The 21,414-nt window shown below is 58.4% G+C and overlaps 1 protein-coding gene across 3 annotated transcripts; it reads right to left on the bottom strand.

Moving 5' to 3' along the window:
- Positions 1 to 27: 27 nt before the first annotated feature.
- C1QTNF1 (C1q and TNF related 1) lies at positions 28 to 21,123 on the bottom strand. Of its 3 annotated transcripts, XM_060645216.2 has the most exons (5): positions 20,952 to 21,123; positions 20,736 to 20,830; positions 5,514 to 5,678; positions 3,007 to 3,146; positions 28 to 2,209 (listed from the first exon to the last, which is right to left on the bottom strand). In XM_060645216.2, the coding sequence occupies exons 3-5, from the start codon at positions 5,660 to 5,662 to the stop codon at positions 1,659 to 1,661; spliced, it is 840 nt and encodes a 279-aa protein (XP_060501199.1). In that variant the 5' UTR covers positions 5,663 to 5,678; positions 20,736 to 20,830; positions 20,952 to 21,123; the 3' UTR covers positions 28 to 1,658. The 3 variants fall into 3 exon arrangements, with proteins under 3 accessions (XP_060501199.1, XP_078294196.1, XP_081647260.1); XM_078438070.1 differs by having other exon boundaries at positions 5,514 to 5,675; positions 20,736 to 21,123; XM_081791134.1 differs by lacking the exons at positions 20,736 to 20,830; positions 20,952 to 21,123 and adding an exon at positions 9,865 to 9,996.
- Between the last annotated feature and the right edge of the window lie 291 nt (positions 21,124 to 21,414).

Below are 21,414 nucleotides of genomic sequence, written 5' to 3'. Positions count from 1 at the left end.
GGTTCAAGGACCAAACTGGAGAGGCCATGATGCTCAAACGCATGGTTCCAAGTTTAATGTTTTCCGAAAGAGCACCGGGACAGCACAAAGCAGCAGGCGGACGCTCCACTCACCAGCACGCCCATAGAAACACCGTTTTGAAAGTCTGACCAGCAGAAGTCCTTCAGAGGGAAGGAGGCACGGGGCCCAGACCCGGTGGCCCGGCCCCCGGGAGGGCAGAGGGATGGGTCAAGGCCAAGGGTCACCAGGGAAGGACCGACCCTTCCCTGAGGGAAGGAAGGTTCCCGTAGGGGCTTAGGGGCCCAAGCAGGTAGGAGAGGGACCTTGGCCCTGGGCGTCAACGGAGAGAGGCAGGGAAGGGCCACCGGGCCAAAGTCAGCCACGGGCCAGAGCACCAAATCTAGGCAGCAGCCGCTTTGGGTGTTTCTACACCCTACCTCCCAGAGAGGGTTCTGACTGCAGTGCTTGAGACATGCTTCTCTCCTGGTCAGAGGGACGGTGCCCCGCGGGGGCTCCGAGGCAGGCAGAGCCTTCCAGCCCCTTCCGGCTCTTTCAGGCTCTTCCCTGCTCCGGGGCCCAGAGGAAGGCCCTCCCGCGGTGTCCTAGGCTACTGGTCAAAGAGGCCTGGGGGAGAGCACTGAGCCCTCAGGGAAACAGGACTGGAGATGGTGTGCAGGGAGCTTGTATAGCAAATATTATATAACCACGACAGCTGTTACAAAAGTATGGCTCCAGTGCCTTCCATGGCTGACCCGTCTGAGAGGAGGAGCGGAAAGCCAGCACCAGGGTGGCGGGCGTGAAGGCCCTGCCCAGGGCTCCAGGGCAGTCTGGGGCCGTGGGGGCAGAACCACGCCAGATGGATGGCTCTGCCTTGGTTGTGCTGAGCAGACCCAGGGACTTCCCAGGTCCCCGGCTGTTGTCAGGAGTCTGTGGGTTCCAACAGGCAGGCTGTTCATCTCAGCCCAGAGGCCGAGGCCCAGGGCTTGGCTGCCCTGCTGAGAGCTGACATTCGCTACCCCCACCCCAGCCACACACACCCCCCCCCTCGCTGTTGTGGCTCAGACAGTCCAGCCGAACCCTCGGGGCAAGGCCGTGCCGACCCCAGGACGTGGATGTCAGTCCAGCGGTTGCCAAAGAAGGCTCATGAATGGCCGAGGAGGGTCCCACGCCCTCCGCCCCCCTCCCCCGTGGCCCACAGCGTCCACGTCGGGTCTCCTCTAGCAGGAGGCTGACACAAGCTCAAGCTGGAACGGCCTCCCCAGGGAACTGGTGCGGCCGGTGGGAAGGCAAGAATCACAACGCCTCCCTCTTGTTTCTTTCACAAACGTTACAATTTCCTTAATTACTTCCAGCCACGGGAGGGAGCGGGGATGACTCTGGGACACCCTGCCCCGTGGCCGCGGGCGCCTGCTGGGTCGCCTGGGGATACGTGCATGGAGGGGAGCCGCCCCCCCCCTCGCAGGTGCCCACCCGGTGAGCCCACCCGGGAGCCCCCAAGGCCTGGAAGCCGATTCCGCTTCCCCTTCAGCGAGGGGCGTGGTGTGGAGGGCCGAAGCTGGGCAGTGAGGCGGGGAAGCCAGGCCTGGGGGAGGGGCTGCAGGAGACCCGTGCCCCCCACCCCTCCCCGGGGGGGGGGGGGGACGCGGGGGCCGGCAGGGCTAGGGCTCCAGGGCGTGCTTGACCAGGTAGCCGCTGAAGGTGATGTACGTGTCAAACTCGTCGCTGAATATGGCGTTCTCCCGCTCGCCCTTGAAGAGACGCACCCACACCTCGTCCTGGTCCCGCAGCTCCAGCATCAGGCTCTGACTCTGCATGATGCTGCGGTCGCTCACCTGGGCGAACAGGATCACCACCTCCTCCCCGTTCTTCATGATGTGCAGGTACGTCTCCTTCTGGTTCCAGGTGTGCACGTTGAGGCTGAAGAAGTAGATGCCCGGCACGTAGCAGTAGAACTTGCCGGTGAACATGTTGAAGTGGCCGTAGAGATTCACGAACTCCGTGTCGAAGATCACCGTCTGGTAGTAGTCGTTGCTGTGGAGGGGCTTCTTCCGGCCCACCGAGAAGGCGGCGTAGTGGTTCTTGCAGCGGTCCCCGGGGGCCCCCATGGACCCTTTCTGCCCTTTGGGGCCCGTGTGGCCCCTGGCGCCCGCGGAGCCTGTTCTGCCGTATTTCCCCTGCAAGCCTCGGTCTCCTCGGTCACCCTTCTCACCTAAAAGGGACGAGAGAGCACGAGGCGTCGAGCAAAGCTGGCCCAGCCGCCACGGCTGTTCTATTTTCATCCAGAAGCCTTCATGTTTTCCCCCTCCGGAAAGTGCTGGCAAAGCAAAGGGAACATGTGGGTTTGTCCAAAAGCGGCAGGCGCTGCGGCCGGGCCCACGGCCGACTCGGAGCAAATGAACTGCAGATGTCGGGCTCGCCCGGGAGCTTCCCGGTCAGACTTTTGCAGGGCTGCGCGAGGTTATCCGGGCCGCGGCGGCCGCTGGCATTTCAGAAAGCGGGCTGGGGGCGGGGGGTGGGGTGCCGAGCCCCAGAACAGAGGACACAGAGGCTCGGATGCAGCCGGGGGCAGGGGGGCGGCGAGACCCCGGTCCTGCGGGCCACTTCTTTCCAATCTGCCCTCTTGGAAAGGGGACAGAGCCTCGGATGGAATTTCCTCCTCCTCCACCTCTAGAGGTCAGCCTGCCTCTGCTCTGTGCCCTGAGGGGCAGCCCGCCTCATCCACCCTAAAGACCACCATCTTCCTGGGGTGCCTGGGTGGCTTAGGTCATGATCTCACAGGTTCATGTGAGTTCAAGCCCCGCATCGGGCTCCACGCTGACAGCACGGAGCCTGCCTGGGATTCTCTCTCTGCCCCTCCTCTGCTCTGTCTCTCAAAATAAATAAACTCAATTAAAAAAAAAAAAAAAGACTACATCCTCTCCCCCTCCCCCCCGCCCCCCGCAGAACAGAGCACTCCCCACCCCCACCCGGGAGAAGGTCCCCTCGGTGGCTTGGCAGCAGCCTGACCTTTCAGGATGGTGATGTTGATCTGCGGCACCGGGATGGCCTGGTACAAGGGCGTGCCGGGGTCACAGCAGCGGAAGCATCGGGAAGCGGGCTCATCCTCCCCCTGCCTGGGGCTGTATTTTTCATGGTTCTTTTCATCCCTAAGGGAATAAAGACGTTACCGTTACCGGGGAAGCCAAGAGCTCTCTTCTCTCTCCTGCTGCCAGAGGGTCTGGTCTAACCTGCTTGCCTCCCCTCTCTCCTGGGCGTGCCAGGGCGTGCACTCGCTTTCCCTCGACACAGGCAGCGTTGGCTCTTGGCGAAGTCTGGGACCCCTGAATGAAATTTCTGGAAGAGCCCCACCCCCCGCCTTCTGGTCACAGCAATCCTCACCAACAGCGATAACAAACACAGCAGTAATTTGCCGGCCGTGGGAGCCGAGCCCGGGCTGCTTGGAGAGCTCTGCCCCTCCGGGAGGGGTTTCAGAGGATGTGTGACGGTGCTGTGAACCCCCTCCATCAACTGTGGTTCTAGAAGATACTACATGAAGCTGACTCATTTGTAAATGAAAGGGCTCGGCCAGATCTTTACCGTTCCTTTGAGCTTTGAGCTGGAGACTCCACTCTAACATTTGCTACCCACGCTACAGGGGCGGCCGGGGCGGGGTGGCCGGGGACAGCTCCGTGCTGCCACCTCATGGCCTCGCCCTGCGCTGCACGGTGCTCTTTCTGGCTTCTCTGTTTGCTCCCAGGCTCTGGAGCCGAAGGTACAAATCTCAGAGGTAGTCACTCCATCTCAAAAGGCCGGTTCCTTCTCTGCCTCCGCTCCTGCTTTTAAACCCCAGATAATCCAGGAAACGGATCCGCACACCCTAAATTCAGGCCCCACAAGTGCCAGGTGGGGACTCCCAGGTGGACCCCCGCCTCTTGCCGGCAGTCTCCATCTAGAGCCCGCAAACCCCACAGAGGTGATGTGTCCCAAAGTGTCGGCCCGTCACTGTGCCCCCGGAACCTTCTCCCTCCAAGCCTTCCTCACGTTACCGTCATCGGCCACCCAGAATGGAGCTTCAGGCTCATTTGGGAGATGTCTCTGGCCTCGCCACCACATTCTGAGGACCACGGGGTCCTGAGCAGTCAGCACCCCCCACCAAGGCACCTGCAGAAGCTGGGTCCTCAGGCCTCCCCATCTCTGGGGGACCGTCACCACTCTGACCGCCCTCCTGGAATCTGCCTCCCCCCACACCTCCCATCCATCTTCTCTGCCTTCTCCAGCCTTCTTTCTGGAACCCCAGGACCCTGAAACCTCTCCATGACATCCCCAGACATCCCCACCTTCTCCGTGATAATCGTCCATGACTCCCTGTAGGATTAAGTTCAGGAGTTCCCTTCCCATTCCTACCCTCCACTACCCCAAAGCCACCCGGCATGGCCACAAATTCCCACACACCCTCCTTCTGCACCCGGATGCCCCCCAGGTGTCCTTCAAGATGAGGTCACTCCTCTGCTCGGTCCCCCCTCCCACCGCCACCCCCAGCATTGTGGGCATACCTGTCCTACCTCACTGTTCACCACTCTGCTCCCCCATAGCCTCAGGGTTCCCGGAGGCCAGGGACTGTCATCTGTGCAGGTCCCCCCGTCCCTACCGGATGGCCAGACCAATATTAGATGGTCAATGTTCGTTGAGCGAAAAGAGAGAGGAGGAAGAGGGGGAGGAGGGGGAAGTGGAGGACGAGGAAAAGGAGCAGGAGGTGACAGATGTCACCGTGTGCCGCATCGCATGCAATTCCATCGTCCTGTAAAGCACACCTAAAGCCTGGGGCATCAGGTCGGCCCGAAGCTGAAACTAATGCAGAAACTCAAAGCATCGGGCTGGAACCTCACATGCGAGGAACGACAGTTTCAGGAGTAACACCCTAGGCATTTGGTGTGTCCCTACAAAATATTCCCAACGGCGCTTCTCAGAACCCTGGAAGATACTCTCAAAGGACAAGACCAGAATGGAAAGACAACCCAAGGGCTGGGGTGGGGGGCTTGGTGTACTCTTTTTTTTTTTAATGTTTATTTATTTTTGAGAGATCGAGAGAGCACGCAGGGAAGGGGCAGAGAGAGGGGGAGACAGAATCTCAAACAGGCTCTGCGCTGTCAGCGCAGAGCCCGATGTGGGGCTTGAACCCACGAACTGTGAGATCACGACCTGAGCTGAAGTCAAGGGTCAGACGCTTAACGCGCTGAGCCACCCAGGCGCCCCTTCGGTGAACTCTTTATTTAAGGATGTGGCTGCAAAACCGAACAGACCCAATCCCTTTGGGGTTAGAACGGGGAGGGGTACAGTCCTCGGTTTCAGGTAAGGCTCGCTGAAAGGGGAGATGGCTGGTCTGTCCTCAAGGATCGGCCCCCGCGAGGACCGTCCCTTGGCCTTGGCTGTTGCTCCCTCACGTCCGGCCCCGAACGACCCCCCTGCGGTGCTCCGGACCCCAGGCTCAACCCGCCAAGCCCGAGCGCCGTGTGCACACCGCCCCGGTGTCTCACCTCTCCGCGTGGTCCAGCGGCGGCTCCTCGGTCCCCTCCTGCTCCTGCAGCTCCTGTGGGCCGCGCGGCGCACGGCCCAGCACCGGGCCACAGGCGAAGGCCAGCAGCAGGCAGCTCGCCAGCCCGAGTCTCAGTCCCCGGGAGCCCATGTTCCCGCGCGCCCTGCTGGGAAAGACACACGGGCAAGGACACGGGCTGGGAGGGGGCCGGCGGAGAGGCAACCGGAGGTGTCGCCAGACCCGCGAAGCCGGGAGGGGCTTCGGCCACGGCCCCTTCCGGGAGGGCGACCGCACACGGGCCGCCGCACTTACACGCTCCGCGCACACTCATGCACGCGCCCTCGCGTCCTCTTGCACGAGACACGTGTGCACCCGTGCACTTAGTGCCCTCGTGCTTACACACGTGCGCACGTATCCTCGGTACTCTCACACTTACGTGGACCCGTGCACTCGCGTACTCTCACACGTGCCAGCGTGCACACGTACACTCGGTACTCCCACGCGGCAGGTGCACACGAAAGCTCACACTCTTACACGTGACACACTCTTGTACATATGTGCACACGCTCTTGTGCTCACACACTTTTGCACAGTCCTAACACGTTTACTCGCGCTCACACACGCACACACCTCCGTGCATACCCACGCGCCCCGTGTACATATTCTCACACACTTGACACAGTCACACACTCTCACACACTCCCACACGCATTCAGCACACTCAGTACCTGTATATACGCACACTTTCAACACACTTGTACCCGCGGGCATGCTCACACAATTAACGTGCACACCCGCGTACTCTCCCACCGGCACACACGTGTGCACGCACACACATGCACACACTCACATGCACTCACACACCGTCATGTGCGCACGTCCTCTGCCCCCGGAGCCTCAGCCAGTGGGCTCTCTGGGTGACCATTTATCAGCCCTGTTAGAACAACAAGCACACTCCCGGACGAATGCGTGTGGTCACTGCCCTGTGCCGTAGGCGTGGATGGGGAGGGAGGGAGGTTACGCATCTCACTTAGGGAGGGCGTGGGGTCCAGCCCTTGATGCCTCGGTCACTCATCAGAGCCAGCTCTGTCACATGTCTCTCATGGTGTTCTCAGGTGAACGCTCTGGACAGGTCCTCACCCAGTATTGAAAACAGTCCTTCTAGAAAGACACATCCACTGGGGGTCCCCAGTGAGCCCATTAGGGGGCAGTGCTTGGGCTTAAAATAGGCAAAAAAAACCCATCCTATCCACTTCCACCATTAGAGCCATCTCCCCCAGCTAACTTGGGGGAGCTTCTGGATGGATGGGTAGACAGCTAGATGGCCTTGACTGCTTCTGGTGGGTTGGGAAACCTCCCCACTGCAGGAGTGAGTAACTGGCCAATCCCAGCCAAACTTTGTTCACCAAAACATACAATTCAACACCTCGACGGGCCTGCCAGGACACCCTGCCCAACACTTTCAGCTGCCCAGTGAGAGACAGAGGCCCAGTGACGATGAGAACCACCCTCCCCTTGAAGCCAAGTTAGGAGTGGGATCCAGGTTGTTACTGGCAGGCAAATCTCAGAAGGTCCAAGGTCTGATTTGCCTTCAGTTCCTCCTTTATGTTTAAGGAGAATTAAGTACTGAGACAGATTTCGGTTTTTGTCAGTAATTATCCACCCAGATGAACGTTCCTTTCGCTGATCACGGGAGGCCGTGGACTTCCCTCAAACACCCCGTTGCTCAGAGGCCTTGTAGCTGGTAGGTCGACTTGGGGGCTTTGTTCTTTATTCTGTGTGTTGGTGGGCTCGCTGTTATAGCTCTGCGGAGAGGGTGCTCCGTTAGCCCTCCCTGCTGGAGCCCCCGTGCCAAATAAAGACAACATGGGGGAGGCAGACGGCCAGGAACCAGAGCCCTGGGATAAAAGGCAGAGGCCAGAGGTTCTCCAGATGGATCCTTGGAGATGTAATGAGCCTCTGTGCTAGGGAGGCTGCGTCCCCAGAAACCCCCTCCTTCCTTGTCACCCACACCTCCGCCAAGTCTTCAGTTGGCTGCAGCACTCCCCACCTCATACACCGCAGTGGATTAGCTGGGCCTCCCTACCTCTAAGTTCTCTACCAACCAGCTATCCCTCCCAAGCTCCAGGACCCAGTAGAGCTTCCCAATGACCAAGAGACTGCTTGGACAAGCCCCCCACTCAGAATCTCTACTGTATGTGTTTATGTGAATTTATAAAATACATATTAAAATTATCTATCCATCTATCCATCTATCCATCCTTCCATCCATCCATCCATCCTTCCTTCCATCCATCCATCCTTCCATCCATCCATCCTTCCATCCATCCATCCATCCATCCATCCATCTATCCATCCTTCCATCCATCCATCCTTCCATCCATCCATCCTTCCATCCATCCATCCATCCATCCACCCATCTATCCATCCATCCATTTACCCATCCATCCATCCTTCCTTCCATCCATCCATCCTTCCATCCATCCATCCATCCACCCATCTATCCATCCATCCATCCATCTATCCATCCTTCCATCCATCCATCCTTCCATCCATCCATCCTTCCATCCATCCATCCTTCCATCCATCCATCCATCCATCCACCCATCTATCCATCCATCCATCTACCCATCCATCCATCCTTCCTTCCATCCATCCATCCTTCCATCCATCCATCCATCCTTCCATCCATCCATCCATCCACCCATCTATCCATCTATCCATCCTTCCATCCATCCTTCCTTCCATCCATCCATCCATCCACCCATCTATCCATCCATCTGTCCATTCATCCATCCTTCCATCCATCCATCCATCCATCCATCCATCCATCCATCCATCCACCCATCTATCCATCCATCCATCTACCCATCCATCCATCCATCTATCTATCCATCCATCCATCCATCCATCCACCATTTATGCCTGACAGGTCATACATGACACCCCACTCTTCAGCTACCTTGTACAGCACCCCTCATCGTATGCCCAAGCTCCCTGCTTTGCAAACACTAACATACACACATACCACCTGGGAAACCTGGTTTAAATGCAGGTTCTGATTCAGAAGATCTGATTCAGAGGGTCTGCACTTTCAAAAAGCCCAGATGCTGCCAGTGCTCCTAGTCCTCGGACCATACTTTGAATCCCAGCTTCAGCCATGCTCCCCAAACTCCTGGCATCTGTCCATCTGTACGTATCCTTCTCCCCTGGCCAAGAGTTCCCCTTCTCGTCCTTCTACTAAAAACCAGCCTTGTTGGGCCACCAGTGCACCAGCCGCAGCCCTGAGCATCCACCCCAGGCCTCATTTCAGTGCATCCTTCTAGCCCAGTAAGTTAGGGTTAGGTCTGAGAACACGTCCTCATTAGCAATTCTTACCCCGACATAGGCCTCAGAGGGACCTCCAGTGAATCCTTTAAGAAGACAATACTCATTCGTTATTACACCAACCTTACAGATGAGCAAACAGAGACGTAGAGAAGTTATTAGCCTCAGACGGCCCAATCTTTAAGCGAGGGCTGGTGGGGGGGCACTGGTTTTGACTCAACAGGCTGTCCTCAGATCACATCATTATCCTACCTGGTCCTCCAGACCAAAGCCAAGTGCTTCCCCTTCCTCCTGACGCCTTCCCAGACCCTCAGCTGCCAAAACCTCTCCCTCCCCTTTTTAAACTTTGTTTTTCCTGTTGTCTTATTCTGCAGAGTTTTGCTTGGCCCGTAGGATTCTGCACAGCAGCCCGTGACCTCCTAGTCGTGTTCCTCTTGGACCGGCCAAGCATCCTGCAGCACCCTGAACTTGATTGCTACTCAACAAATATTTGTGAAATGGAGTTTTCTAAAGTTGTTTATTTCCCTTCTTCTGTATTTCCTCTGTTTTTCCTCGGCCCCTCAATAATTACTTTTTTTTTTTTTTTTCTGTAAATGCCAAGCTTGCATCACTTAAAAGGAAAAGAGGTTTTCCTTTCTTTAAACCTTTTTCTTCCTGAATCCAAAGTAATATATATTCATTTGGGGAAAGTCAGGAAATAACAACAAACACACATAAAAAGCTACCTTGGATTCTTTTGTCCCCGGGGTTTCTCAACCTCAGCACTACTGACATTTGGGGCTGACTCACTCTTTGTTGTGGGAGGTTGTCCTGTGCGTTTGCAGGATATTTATCAGTATCCCTGGACTCCACATACTAGATTCTATTAACACGCCCCACTCCCAGCGGTGACTGACAGCCAAAGATGTCTCCGGACTCTGCTGCGTGTCCCCTGGGAGGCAAAACTCCCCCTCCCCCTCCCCAGCTGAGGATCAGGGCTCTGCCCCCAGTGGGAGCCCCGTTTGGCGTGTTGGCTTGTCTCTTACCAGTCTGGAAAAGGAATTTTCTGGACTTTGATCGGAAGAGGTGGGGACGAGGACGCAGCCGACCTAAGGGGGATGATATCAATGGGGACAGAGCCAGCAAAGAGTCCCAGGCGCCAGGCTGACGTCGTGAGGGCAGCAGAGGCTGGTGATTCTCCTCAAGAACCTCCTCTTTGGGGCCAAAGCAAACCGTGAGTGAAATCTTTTTCCTCCTTCAAAAATATCTTCAGAACCCGGGCGCCTGGGTGGCTCAGGCGGTTAAGCGTCTGACCTCAGCTCGGGTCACGATCTCAGGGTTCGTGGGTTCGAGCCCTGCGTCGGGCTCTGTGCAGACAGCTCGGAGCCCGCTTCGGATTCCGTGTCTCCCTCTCTGTCTCTGCCCCTCCCCCGCTCGTGCTCTGTCTCTCTTTCTCTCTCAAAAATAAATGAACATTAAGATGGAATAAAAAATGTCTGCGGAACCATTTTACCAAAGGCCACAGAAAAGTCAGCATCACGACACCATCATTTTCGTAACTTTTGGGCAAAAACAGTATTGCCCAACGTCCAAACCAAACTTGCCTCCAAATCACTTTTAGCAATTTCCAGTGAAATGAAGTCACCTACAAAGGGTGAGGCTCTGCCCCCAGTAGGATGACTCAGAAGAATATACACACACACAGCAAAGGCAGGTCCGGGAGGCGGGAATTCTCCGCCAGCCTGGACAACCCTCACCGGCCCACACGGCCCGGTCTCCAGGCTGCCTTGTGGTCAAGGCCTCTGAGGCCAGCTCCAACGTGACTCAAGTTCCCGACTTGCCCTTCTGAAACCCTGTGAAGAAATTCATCTGCCAAATCCCACGTCAGCTCGGTGAACTCCATTTTTCTCCCGTTTCTGCCCCAGACTCTCCTGCTGGGGGTCTCCAGCTGCTCTCCCCTCGGCCCTGCCATCTGCCTTCTGCTTACCCTCCCCCAAAGGAAGAACCTCCCCCCCCCCAGGTAGGAGTGGGGGTGCAGAAGGGGGAAATGGGCCAATGGAGGAAGCCTGAGAACACGTCCTCGTTCATGATTTTCATCCGTTTGGGGCGCCCGGGTGGTTCAATGAGTGGAGCGTCTGACTCTTGATTTCAGCTCAGGTCATGATCCCAGGGTCGTGGGATCGAGCCCCGTGTCGGACTCCATGCTGAGCTTGGAACCTGCATGAGACTCTCTCTCCCTCTCTCTCTCCGCCCCTCTCCCCAACTCAGCACTCTCTCTTTCTCTCTCTCTCTCGCTCTTTTGCTCTCTCTGCCTCCCTCTTTAAAACAATAATAGTGATTTTCACCCCCTTCTCAGACCTTTTGTGGACACCGGGTAAATCTTTCAAGCAGATGGAATTCATACCCACGTTCAAGTTTCCTGGTATCTGTTCAAGACGGGCCCCACCCACCCCTACAGTGTCCCGCCTGCCTGTGCTCTGATGGGAAACTCGCAGAGTTTGGGCACCACATGTTTGCATTTTTGCCTCGATGCCACACCCAGCCCAGTGCCATTTGACAAAAGCATTTATGAAGTTTTCCCTCTTCCGAAATGCTCATCGGGTGACCAGCTGTTCGGGGAGGCAAGGAGCCTAGGATCTCCCTGGATTAGAGGAAGCTTAGAAGACAAGTCCCACGGCCTGTGCAGCTCAAGATTTCCTCTTGACAGAAGGCGTCACACGGGCCTGGCTTACTGAGTGCCCACGATTTGCCCAGCCTTGCGTCGGAACTCAGGAGAAACTGACTCCACCACCAGGGAGGTTTCCTCCCTGACCTCGAGAAGATTACGGTCCAGCGAAGGAGACGGACGGACGGACGTGTACCGTATAGCTCGGGACGGGACAGAAATTGTCGAATCAAAATGGTGAGCGGGTAACATCCCGGGCCTGTGCGGTCCGCTGTGACTGCCGCTGGCCACGGCTGGCTATTTCATTTTAAACTAACTGACTAAGATTCAAAACTTCAGTTCCTCTTGCACACTAGCCACGTTCCACGCCCTCTGCAGCAACACAGCTTTGGTAGTTACCACGCTGGCCACAGCACAGAACAGAGCATTCCGATCGTGGCAGAAAGCGCTGTCGGACAAAACGCAACCAGCGGGGGGAGGAAGCGGGACTAAGAACAAGCAGCCGGCCGGAAATCTGGGAGTCATTTGGGCTCCTTCCTCTCATGCACCCGCCGCATCGAATCAGTCACCGACCGCCTTGAATGTCTCCTGAAGGTCTCTTCTCCGTTCTACCATTTGCCTCTCTGTGATGCCTTCCAGGAGCTCTGGCTGCATCCCAGACCTCAATACCCCCAAGACAAGTAACTTTGCCTGGCTTTTCGAGGGCCTGGACATCACCCCGAAATTTTACACGCAGCTCCCGAGGAAGCTTGGCATGAGAGGAGGACTGTCTCCCACACCTGATGGCGTCTGGGCCAAGAACGCAATTCGGCGTGGTGGGCAATCACTCCTTGCTTCAACGTGGCATCCGACATCCCTCCCCTATCTGCTTCTGCCACCTCCCTCTCCCCGGCATCCTGCCAGCCGGAAAGGGAGCCCCAGGGCTGCCCCTCTCCGCTTGGACATCTTTCTCCCACTGAGGAGATCTGAGCTCTCCAGCAGGGCCTCTCCTCGATGTCGATCCTGGGGTGCCCGGGAAGGAGAAAGCGCCATGTTGGGGCATCCCTCTGGCCCTGATGACCGTCAGGGTTTTCTCACACATGACATCTGCTTTCCTGCCCCAGACACCATGCATCACACTGATTTTCCACTTACGGAACTCCTCTGGTGACGGGAAGGAGGGAGGCAGACTGACTTCCAGTTGATGAATGACGTTTGCTCACCAACTCCAGAAGCCCATTTAATATCGAATTTCCCCTTCTCTAATCGGGCAGCCCAGTGGGTCTCAGGCCCTCTCCTGCTTCCCCCCCACCGAGCCCTGAAAAGGAAGCAGCAGTGGGCAGGATAAGGACCCCCGTACTGAAGGAACCTGGGTCAGTAAGGGTGGGGTCCCGGCATCCACGCCACTCGCTGAATCTCACCCTTTCCCCTTCTCCAAGAAGCTGCTCTCTGGCTTAGAGAAGAAGGATTTATTTTCTAAGGTTTGGGGGTTTATTTGGTGACCTTCAAACACATGGCCAGGGACAGAGATGGGGTTTTTCTAGTTAATAAGCAAGAGCTTCCTTTTCCCTGCCCAGCAGAGAGGCCTGGCTTGGGACAAAACTGAAAAGAACAGAAGACAAGAATCACCTCCCCCGACTCCCACCCCATCTGCTGGCCGCCTGACTGGCTCAGTCTCAAGAGCGTGTGACTCTTGATCTCGGGATCATGAGTTCGAGCCCCTCGTTGGGTGTAGAGGTTACTTAAATGAATGGATAAACAGTCTATATTAAAAAAGGAAAAAGAATCCCTCCCCCCATTCCTAACACGTCTCCATCGCTCCTGGGGCAGCTGGGCCTCGGGAAGGAAAGGCTCACCCGGATGGAGAGGGGACACCGTGTTGTGCCCAGGCCCTGAAAACAGTGAGACCACGTGGGCTGCCGGCGTCGGGCCTCCGGGGGCACCTGGCCAGCCCAGCCTCCACAGCTCCGAGTCTGTCCCGGTGCAAACAAAGACCTCCTTGACTAGAGCACTGTCCTTAGATCACCTCCCAGCTGCGAGGCCTTGGGCTGCAGGCCTGCCCCTGCTTTGAGAGCTGCGTGACAGAGAAGGGCCACTGACAGCTCGTGCCCCGCCGTGAGCCCGCTCTGCAGGTGGCCTGGCCCAGGGCCCATGTTCCCACAGCAGGGACGCCCTCTGGGAGGAGAGAACCTGGGAGTTCCAAGGCCTCTGTCCCACCACACCCGCCTCTTTACAAGCGGCTCTAACGTCTGGTTCTTCTGGGGCCTGGACATCAATCGCCCCAACATCTCGCAGATGCCTCCCGAGGAAGCTTGTCATAAGAGAGAACGTGGTCCCACACCTAAGGGCTTCTAGGCCAAGAACAGAATTTAGCTCAGCATGCAATCTGCAGTCAGGACAGGGCTGGCCACCTCTTCTGTCCCCGCTCTGGCCCAGCCTGCCTCCCAGCGTTCATCCTTCATGGTCACGCCCGCAGAGACAGGTGTCTATGGGGGCTGTGGCCTGGGCAGTCAGCCCCTCCCCCTCCAGACCCGCTGTCACTTTCTACAGTGACAGCTCCCTGAGATCCTCATCTGCACTCCGGCCTGGCCTGAGGGCTTTTGTCCCACGTCCTCCGGAGCAGTAGCCACTAGCCAAGGGGGCCAGTAAAATTTGTTAAAATGAAGTGAAATGGAGAATTCGGTTCTCATCCACAGCAGGTGATGTTAGGCGACCAGCCTCTCAGATGGCACACCTGGGACAACATCTCCACGATGGCAGAAAGTTCTACAGGACAGCCTGGGTTATCAGTCTTCTGAGCACCTGCTCTCCGCTCTGCCATAGACCCGCGAACCCCTGAATTAACTCCGCTCCTGTCCCCACCATACCTGCTTCTCCTGCAGCTACAGCGGCTGCCCACACAAGGGCGCCAGGACGGAAATCTGGGGGCCACTCAGACCCCACCTCTCATGCACCTGTCACCTCTCATCCACCACCCAGCTTCCCCAGGGCCTCCGGTCCCCTCCTCGCTGGCCGGCCACCGCTTCCTTCCCAGCTCTCCACTGCCCCGTCTCCCCTCTGTCTCCCCTCTGTCTTCCAACCTGCTCACCAGAGAGGCACCTTGCAGAATTGCCAATCTGAGTCCCGCCCTGGGTGGAAAAGGCTTCCCACGAAGTAAGGAAAGCGGGTAAACCCTGGGCGCCACCACCTGGCTCCTGCCTCGCCTCTGGCCAACCTGCCGCCCCCCTGCTCCCATCTGGAGCCGCTCACAGACCCAACACAAGCCACAGGCTCTCCTCTGTCGGTCCCTTCCCTGCCACCCTCTCCATCGTGTGTTCTTCAGAGCCCGGCCTGGGGGCACTCCTCCAGGAAGGTGCTCCCCCAGCCTCCCGTAGGGTCTACACCCCCCGCCCCCGGACAAGGAGCCCCTCCAAGGCAGCTGTGTCTCCCCTCCTCGAGTCCCCAGTATCTGGTGTCTGATGTGCGACACAGAACTCCACGCTCAACCTTTCCGCAGAGCCAACATGCAACCAGGACTCTAGGATCCCACACTTCTTGCTAGGGCCTCAAGCCAAGGTGTTCAAATCTCTCTCTAGCTCAAGGTGGGGCTGTCTGGGGAGAGAGGAGGGAAGGGGGGGAGAGTGACCCAGGGTGCCCCATAGAGTGCCATCGCAAGGCTGAATCCTGGTGTGGCCATCTCCAGCCACCTTACCCTCCGAGGCTCCTCTTATCTGCGCTCAGAAAAATCTCCTGCTTCACAAAGGGCTACATCCCCAGCTTCCTTTAGCCAAGGTTCCAAGCTCCAGGGGACGCGTGCTTCGAGTGAAGGCAGGTAAATAAATAAATAAAGCGGGGAGGGGCGAGCGCAGCCAGCCGCACCAATTAGCAACCTCTGTAAACAGATGACTGTTTGCAGACGTGGAAAGACGTTCATGATGAGTGAAGGTCGGGTTGGAAACACACACACATCAGTGCCCGTCTGTGTGCTCAGCCGCTGAGATCTGAAGGCCACCCACCTGGCTGTTCACAGCAATTATCCCTGGGTGATGAAAATAGGGATGTTTGCCATTTTCTTACTTTGGCTTCTCCGATATCTTTCCCCTGCCATAGCTTTTCACACGAAGTACACGTTATTTTCCACTTAGAACAATGACAAATCAATAAGCCCCACCCTGGGGATGAAGAGAACATTTTGTGTCTTCGGTGGGGCGGGGGGGGGGGGGAGGCAGGGGGAGGGGAGGGGACGCGATCGAGAAGGAGAATGAAGGAGGGGCTTGGGGACAGTGCTGTGGCAAATCTGTGCCTCATCGAAGTGGGGACCGCGGGGAGTAGAAACTGCCCCGGAGCTCCCGCCTCGAGTTCCTGCACCAGCATTTATTAAGCGTCTGCTGTGTACCGGGCCGAGGGCTGGATTCCAGGGAAACTGTGTGCACCAAGGAGACACAGCCTACCCGGCCCCCTCCCGGGGAGCAGACCCCCTGGAGTTGCTATGGCTACAGGTTGGGCCAGGGAGGGCCATCGGACTCGGGCTAGAGTCAGGCCTGGTAGAGAGATCACGTTTCCCAGGAGGGAGTTCGTGTTCCGTCCCAGGCACACCTCTCTCTGCTGGCACCTGCTCCGGAAGGAAGCTGCCCGAGGCCATGAAACCAAAGGCAACGAACGATGCCAGATCCTTGAGACCATCTTTAGGGATTCTGGGCGATGGCCTGGAGAGCTAACGGGCCCCCTGGGAGCAGCCTCAGCATTTATCAGAGATTCCTTCTAACGAAGCCCTACTACCATCAACTCAGCAAGCACCTACTACGTGCCGGGCTCCGGGCACCGTGCTTTCTGGACGCCATTGAACCTGACCCCTCCAATGCGCCTGAATGGTGAGCAAGTGGGCGCGGAGGGAAGGAGTGCCCGCCCCGGGCCCCACAGCGGGGAGGTGCTGGTGCTCAGGTGTGTGTGACAGCACAGTGCCTTTTCCACTTCACCTCCGGGGGCCTTTGGAAAGAGGACGGGTAGGCAGGCGCATCCTGCCACACCACACCACACCCGCTTGGCTCACTTGGTCAGAGCGGCAGCAGGGGCGGTGGCATCGGCTCTGAGGGGTCTCTGCACCAGCCGAGCCCTTGCATTCATTCATTCATTCATTCAGCAGGTTCTTGAGCGCCTATTCTGTGACAGGCGTGGCACGAGGCGAGGGGCGGGGGGTGTGGCAACCGTCTCCACCGAGGCCGTGCGCTGAGATCTCGCTGGCACCAGGCTGCCGGCATCTCAAAACCCACCACTGAGTTTAATCCCTTTGGATTTAGGCACAGGATCACCAGGAACCACCCCGCCCCATACCTCAAAATGTAAGAGGCGTGGGAGGTGTGGTCCGTTGAACGTGCGTTTTTAGAGCATCGCTCTTGCAGGGCGGAGAGAACAGTCCATTGGTGAGCTCCGAAAGGGAGAGAGAGAGGGGAGACCACGGGGTGGAGGGATGGCAAATGGTTTCATCGGGCCCCCAGTGCTCTCTGAGGGACAGAGGCCAACCGGAGGGCTGGACTGCAGAGGAACCTGAGGCCAAGTGCAGCCAGCAGGAACCAGTGGTATGACCAGTTGCCGTTGCGGTGGGAGCAGCCTGGGTGACCTGTGTCTGCCCATCCTTTGGGGTGCTGCTGGGGATCAGGCTCGCGGGGAGCCCTAGTGGAGGCTCCTACAGAGAAAGGCCTGGAAGCAAGAGAGTGCAGGAGCAGAGGGTGGAACAGAAAGGTGGGCGTCAGGCTCCAGCCCACCTCCCCAGATGCCGGGGTCTAGCTCTGTTTGCTCCCTAGGCCCGCGATTGGTTCTTCCCCAGGAACCATGGGTCTTGCTGTCATAGCCCTGGCTCTGCGGGGAGGGGGGCTGCCCTCAATGCCAGAGGAATTGAAGGGCCCCATGGCCACCCCGAAAGCCACCAGGACCTACTCGTCTCTCTCCGGAATCCGCTTTCAGACTCCTCCCAAGGGGAAAGGGCCCAAGTGTCTCTGAACACACCCCATTCCCCAACTCTACAGCCCAGCCCCAGAAACCTGCAGGGCAAAGTTGCCGGGCCCAGCCTGCTTCCGGCCTGCACCCGCCTGCAAATCCACCAGGGCTGGCAGCTGGCCCAGGAGAGGTCCTTTTCCCTCCCTGGTCCCCAGGGCAGAGGGCGGCTGGTAACCAGATGTCCCCATTTGGGGTGGGGGTGCAACTCAAGGCAAAAGGTTTAGGGCGCTCCCCATGCATGGCTCTACCAGCGGCCAGCAGGAGCCTCTGACCAAGCCTGGGGCACCTTGACTCCCGCACTCCTCCAGCCCCCGCCCTGCCTGCCCCCGCCTGTCTGCCTCCTTTCCCGTCCTCCCTTCCCATCCTGCCTCCCTGCCCACAATCTCCAACTCTGCTCCGTCTTGTTTCAAGGAAAATTCCTACAGGAGCCAGGGAGATGGTCAGACACTGAGGCCCAGCCTGGCCCACAGCCATCCTGACAGCCCTCCCGGACAGGGCAGGACGCCCCACAGGAGGCCTGCACCAGTCCCGTCCAGAGCTGGACAAGGGGTCGACTGCAGGGGCCTCCAGGGCAGGCCGGAGACACCCTGGTGGGCAGTAAGGGGGGCCTCCTCACCTCCGCCCACACCCATTCCACTTTGAGCCCAGTCCTAGAAAGCAAGCGTGGGCAAGAATGAGTGACTAGAGGGGATGCCGGGAGCTCACGTCTCCCGCTCACAGCCCCGAGTCCCTCCCCGCGAGGCTGAAGGACAAGGGTCCGAGGACCCAGGCTGCCACAGCAGGACTCCCCCCAGCAGGGCCCCGAGCACCCCAAACCCCAGGCTCGCTGGGCTGCCTTGAGGGAGTGGACAGAAGCGCCTTGCGCACACTTCGATGGTCCTTTTCCACTCTGCCCTCCAGGGGGGCAGCCGGTTCCTTGCACCGTGTGGGGGCTCAGGGAGACGCCCTCGTTCCTGTCCGGGGAGCTGCCTTAGTCTCCCTCGACTTTAAGAGAAGGCGGATTTCAGCAGGTAAAGACAGGAAAAAAAATTAATAACCCTAGGCCCACGGAGTTGTCGCATCACCAAGAAGGAGTGCCCGGGGGTGGGGTGGGGGGAGGTATCACCTCCACCTAAATATCTGGCCTCTCGGGGCAGGGAGGTGAGGCTGCTTCTAAACACCCATTTTCCTCTCCAGTGGATCCACAGACAGGGCTGCCTTAGGCAGTGAGTGCAGGGGGGCCTCTCCATTCTTCCTTTCCTCTGTGAGCTGTCACCGCCACCCTGCCCCGGGGCCCTCAGCCACCCCCAGCGCCAGGAGCAGGGTCCCACACAAGGGGCTAGCCCCTGAAGACACAAACCCGATGGCAAGCTTCTGTCCGGTGAGGACACCCAGCAGCACGACTGTATCTACAAAATTCTTTTCATCTTTGTTTTGATGGGTGAAGTTCAGTGCCAGAATATTTGGTTTATGAGTCATGCTAATTATAGCTGGGGGTGGGGAGGGCCCAAGGCACCAGGAAGAACAACAGAAAGCACGTTCTGAAAGATTATGCTGGGTTGCCCTGGATAGGAAGGTTTACAGCCCGGGAATGAAGAGGGGAGACGTCTGTGCACCTTTCTGGGATCAGGTCAGCTTCTCGCTGTCCACCTGTGAGGGTGCCTCTCGCTGGCTGGCTGCACCTGTCCCGGGCAGGCAGAGGCCTCCTCTGGCCGGCTGGAGCCCCACCAAAGATCCCCCCTGCACCCTTGTTTCTCTGTCTCCTTGACCTGCTGCTCACTGGGAACACCGGAGGCTGGAGAAGGGAGAAGGGGGAGGGAGAGAACCAGAGGAGACGGCAGCATTCCTGGGAAACAGAACCTGGCTGTCGTCCTGCCCCTGGGCGCTTTCTCCACGGACAGCTGGGAAATGGATTTTTGCAGACTTGAGAAGCTCAGGTCCCAGCCTCAGTTTGGAGAGCTGTGCATCCTTGAGCAAGTTACATGCCCTCTCTGGGCACAGAGATGCTGGTCCTCCATCGGGTCCTCTATCTACTGTCTGTGAGCAAGTCACGAGCCTCTCTGGGCTCTTCAGGGGTGAGAGTGACGTTGATGGAGTCATCGAGAATCCACGTTTGCTCAGCGCCTGCCGTGTGGGACACACACACACACACACACACACACACACGCGGACCCATGGCCGCCGTTATTTTTATTGCCAACTATTGTAACAGGTTACCCTAAGCTCCTCTCAGCTCTCAGGTCAAGGGAGGGGGAGGAAGGCAGGACAGGAGAACTCAACCCTCTGCCCCCCATCTCCCCTTCCTCTGAATTTCTTCCCTCCTCCTGTTGCTGGGAACACTGGGCAGACTTCCCCTTGCAGCAAACACAACAGTCAAACGCATCGAGTTGTGACCTTGCATGTGGGGCCGGCTGCGTGCTTTCCTACCCTATAAAAAGCAAAGGCCCGGCAGCCTTCGAGGACCTCACATCCTCCCCCAGGGACCTGGGGTGTCGCTCGTGGTTGAGAAAACTCAGTTTCCCAGGACACTCCTTATTTTCAAAGCTCAGAAAGAAGGATCTCCAGTGTGCCAAACTGCCTCCATTCCTGGAAATGAAGTGACATGGAAGGGACAGACGAGTCGCAGAGGGAGGCCACTTCCTCCGATGGACCGGGAGGGACCCGGAGGGCCCGTGTGCACCCCCAGAGGACACGGGGCTGCCCAGGAGTCGGCACACTGGGAGCCAGGCTAACATGATGGGGGTGCCCAGGACAGGTGGGGACCACACCTGTCCTCATGGAGCGCCTAGAAGAACAGGGCGGTGCATGCTGGCTCGACCCAGAGAAGTGTTTGAGGTCCAGAGACTCAAAGACAGCTGGGTGACTCGGCCCCAGGCCAGGCATGGTTCTCAGTGGTGCAGGCAGCCCAGGAGCGTCCCCAGGGAGAGGGACATTATTCTCCCCTGTTCAGACTGATTCTCCTCCAGGAGCACCAAGACCATCAGAGGCCGGGGCCAAAGTCAGCGTTTCCTGTTCTGTGTGGGGTCCAAACTGGCCACCGCAGGGCAAACCTGTCTCTCAGGTGACCCAGGCAATGTCGGGGCGGGGCCCCCCCTCGGGACAGCGGGGACTCGGGTGCCACTCCTTTTCCTCTCACACCTCGAGAAGTGTGAAGCAAGATAATCAGCCCACAAACACGAGGGGAGGCACAGTCATCCCCGACGCCATCCAGCTGCCACAGAGCCCCTGCTCCCTCGTCACAAGGGGAGACCGCGACCCGGAGCCGCGGAACAGGAGCGGAGCGGCCCCCGTGGCATCCCGCCCGCCAGAGCCGCCACCTACCTCCGGCCAGCGTCCTGGGGCGGCCTCTCAGGCTTAGAGCATCTCCCAGCAGCGTCGTAGCCTCCTCCCAGCCAGGTCGGAGGGGGCAGAACAGCCTGGTCAGCGGAGAGAGCGAGAAGGAAGGAAAAAGTCCTCCGGGAAGAAGGTGCAGAATCGGGGCGGGGGGGGGGGGGGGGCGCGGGGGCAGCCACCCGCCGGTCCCTGCCTTCCCGGCACCTTGACCTCCTCTGTTCCAAGGTCTCTCTGGCCAGAAGCGGAAGCGCGGTTTCTCGAAAGTAAAGGAAGAGCTGAAGAGAGCGGGACAGACTCGTAAAGAGCAAACCCCAGCCAGATGTGAGCGGGGCCGCGGAGCCTCCAACGCTCCCAGTGCGTATTATCCAAACAGCAGCTGCCGAGGATTAACTGTGTGTGTGCCCGGCGGGCAGGGGAAAGCCAGCGCTGCCCTACCCCTGGCCACCCTGGGGAGCCGGCCCAGGCCGGCGGGTACGGGTGACCACTCCCAGCCTCCGGAAGTCCCTCCAGGTGTGGGGGTGGCTGGGGGCCGAGGACAAAGAGTGTTGGGAACCCCGACTTGCTGGGCACTGGAGGATGGGCTCCAAGCAGCCCAGGGGGCACTTGTAGCCAATGCTGTGGAATCAAGCCCCCCCAAGGGCGGCAGACCCGAGAGATTTTCAATCAG

The sequence above is a fragment of the Panthera onca genome, chromosome E1 (assembly GCF_046562875.1).
Source record: "Panthera onca isolate mPanOnc1 chromosome E1, mPanOnc1 haplotype 2, whole genome shotgun sequence".
NCBI classification, from domain to species: Eukaryota; Metazoa; Chordata; class Mammalia; order Carnivora; family Felidae; genus Panthera; species Panthera onca.
The sequence above is the reverse complement of the archived record's forward strand: the minus strand, read 5'-3'. Positions and strand labels throughout refer to the sequence as shown.